This window comes from Clupea harengus, chromosome 18 (genome assembly GCF_900700415.2).
Source record: "Clupea harengus chromosome 18, Ch_v2.0.2, whole genome shotgun sequence".
NCBI lineage: Eukaryota > Metazoa > Chordata > Actinopteri > Clupeiformes > Clupeidae > Clupea > Clupea harengus.
Window position 1 is genome coordinate 2,926,567 of NC_045169.1, and position 2,500 is coordinate 2,929,066.

Here is a 2,500-nt window from a genome sequence, read left to right on the forward strand (position 1 = left end):
ATAACACAGTGGGATTAGAATGCTGAGACACACACAAAAAAGCACAGACAAAACATTGGCCTTATTCTTTTTTAAAAAAGAAAAGAAAAGACAGACAGAAACCAAAAAAGAGAGAAGGTATGAAAGAGAGGTAGTAGGAAGTGTCTTCTGTCTGTGGGGAGATACTGCTCTTTTGTTAATGGCCTCTTAACGTTGAGATAACCTCCTGCTAACGTTCCGGCACGCCGCCGCCGCCGTCGTCTTCGCACGCAACTTATCTTCACCTTCATCCACGCCCAGCGCCAGCTCAGAAGGACAAAACACTTTTATAATTAAACCTTCAATCTGCTCATTTTGGGAGCACTCGAGGGATGTAAGGGACTTTTTTTTAAACGTGTTTGTGTGTCTTTGTGTGTGTGTGTGTGTGTGTGTGTGTGTGTGTGTGTGTGTTAAAGAAGGATTTTCTTTTTCATATGTCTTTTATGTGTTTCCAAACTTGTGACTTGTGCTTCTGCTCCATTGAAGTTGTTCTCCTCTGTTCAGTGTGTCTTCCTTCAAACGGTGCCCTGGGAGGCCCGACCCGCGGAGAACAGCACAGCGCTGGGTTCACTGCCGTGAAAGACCCGAGTCAAACGCCCGGGAGTCTGTCACCGCCTCCCTCTTTCTCTTGCTCTCTATCTCTCCCTCTGTTGCTCTCTGTTGCTCTGTTCTTCTCCCTCTTCTTTTCTCCCTCCCTCTTCCTCTTCCTCTTCCTTTCTCTCCCTCTCTCCCTCACTTCTCTCTCCCCTTTTCACACTGTACCGCACCTCAGTGCTCTGCTTCTCTCAGCTCACCTCTTCTGTGGCCCCCCGACAGGAAGAAAAAAATAAAAAAGGCCCCCGAAAGACTCCGACACAAAGACCGATGGAAGGGGGAGAGACGAGGAGAGATAGAGTCTGACAAGGCCCCCGCAGTGGCTGCGTGATCAAGGGGAGTGAGGTGATAGAGGGAGCGAGGTGCCGTCTACCGGGAGGCACCTCCATTTATTTCCGGCACAAATCTACGGCGAGGTGATGCGAGGGGCCACGCACGGCGTCACACTGAGCAGGCAGGAAAAAGGCGCCGTGTTTCTCTCGGAGCTTTCTTCCAGAATGAAAGTAAAAAAATGGTGTTTTATCTGTGTTCGAAAACAAGGAGGAGAAACATAAGAGGAAAAAAAAGGAGAGGAAACGAACCTGGTCAAACTCGTCGTAGCCGAAGTGGTCGAACTGAGTGAGGGGGTTAAAATGAGATGCTGGAGAAGGGGTCCATCCATCTGGTAGGTCAAAGGTCAGAGAGAGGGTAGAGTCCTGGGGAGGGTCTTCACTGAGCACGTGCGGAGGCGAGAGCCTACGCCAGAGAAGCTCCTAGAGAGAGAGAGAGAGAGAGAGAGAGAGAGAGAGAGAGAGAGAGAGAGAGAGAGAGAGAGAGAGAGGGAGAGAGAGAGAGAGATAGAGATAGAGGAAGAGAGATAGAGAGAGAGAGAGAGAGAGAGAGAGAGAGAGAGAGAGAGAGAGATAGAGATAGAGGAAGAGAGATAGAGAGAGAGAGAGAGAGAGGGAGAGAGAGAGAGAGAGAGAGAGAGAGAGAGAGAGAGAGAGAGAGAGAGAGAGAGACGCTTTGGACTTGGAGAAACCCCTTCAATCCATATCAGTTATACTTCCACAAGCTATGACCTAAGCTAAGACCTATGATCTTAAACATCAACCCCCATCTACCCCAACCATCACCACAGCTCCCCCAACACACAACAGGTTTACCCCATCCATGCCTGGTTTTCAGATACCACTGATATCATGGGGGGGGTACCAGTGGTAGAGAAGCATGTCTTCACACCTTCACAACGACGGGAGGAGGTGTGCTTAGTAACAGACATTATGCCAAGTCTGCAACTTTAGGGGAACGTTTGGGAACTAGACTGAGGTAAAGTTGTGATAAAACGGAGACAAACTTTATAAAAGAAAAAATAAGAGAGATTGAGAGAAGGAGAGGAGGATAGTGCGAGAGAGAAAGAGAGAGAGAGAGAGAGAAAGGGTGAGGGAGAGGACGAGAAATCGAATCCCTTTAGAATAGGTAAAAGTGCAGGCAGCTGTTTGAGTGTTCATTAAAACTGGCCGGCCTTGGGCCAATTCTCAGCAGGGCCGATGACCGCCTTCAAAGGCAGAATTAGTACTTCTCTTTCATTTCCAAACCACTATTTATAAAGTTTGGACACCATGGACACCTCTCTCCCTCTCCCCCCAGTGGAATGGGTCCAACAATAGTAGAAATTAATCAGACCCAATTAGACGTAGAAATGAAACACAGGACATTTGAAAAAGGACACGGATGTGTATAGCCTTGACACACGGAACTTCAGGAAATAGGATAAAAGTCGCGGTAAAAAGTTCCATTTGTCTTAATTTATCTTTTTCAGGCAGGCTCTCTGTGGCGCCCGATTGGATATGATATAATAGGTGGACCATGACAAGTTGTACAAATCTTCACGACAAGCACAATAACA

General features: G+C 47.7%; 1 protein-coding gene across 1 annotated transcript in view; it reads right to left on the reverse strand.

The window, feature by feature from the left end:
* The window catches only part of kiaa0825 (KIAA0825 ortholog), a 132,077-nt gene that overhangs the window by 70,714 nt on the left and 58,863 nt on the right, over nucleotides 1-2,500 (reverse strand). Inside the window, exon 18 of the mRNA XM_031585465.2 lies at nucleotides 1,194-1,364. Coding sequence (XP_031441325.1) covers nucleotides 1,194-1,364 — 171 coding nt within the window. The remainder of the gene's footprint in view (nucleotides 1-1,193; nucleotides 1,365-2,500) is intronic.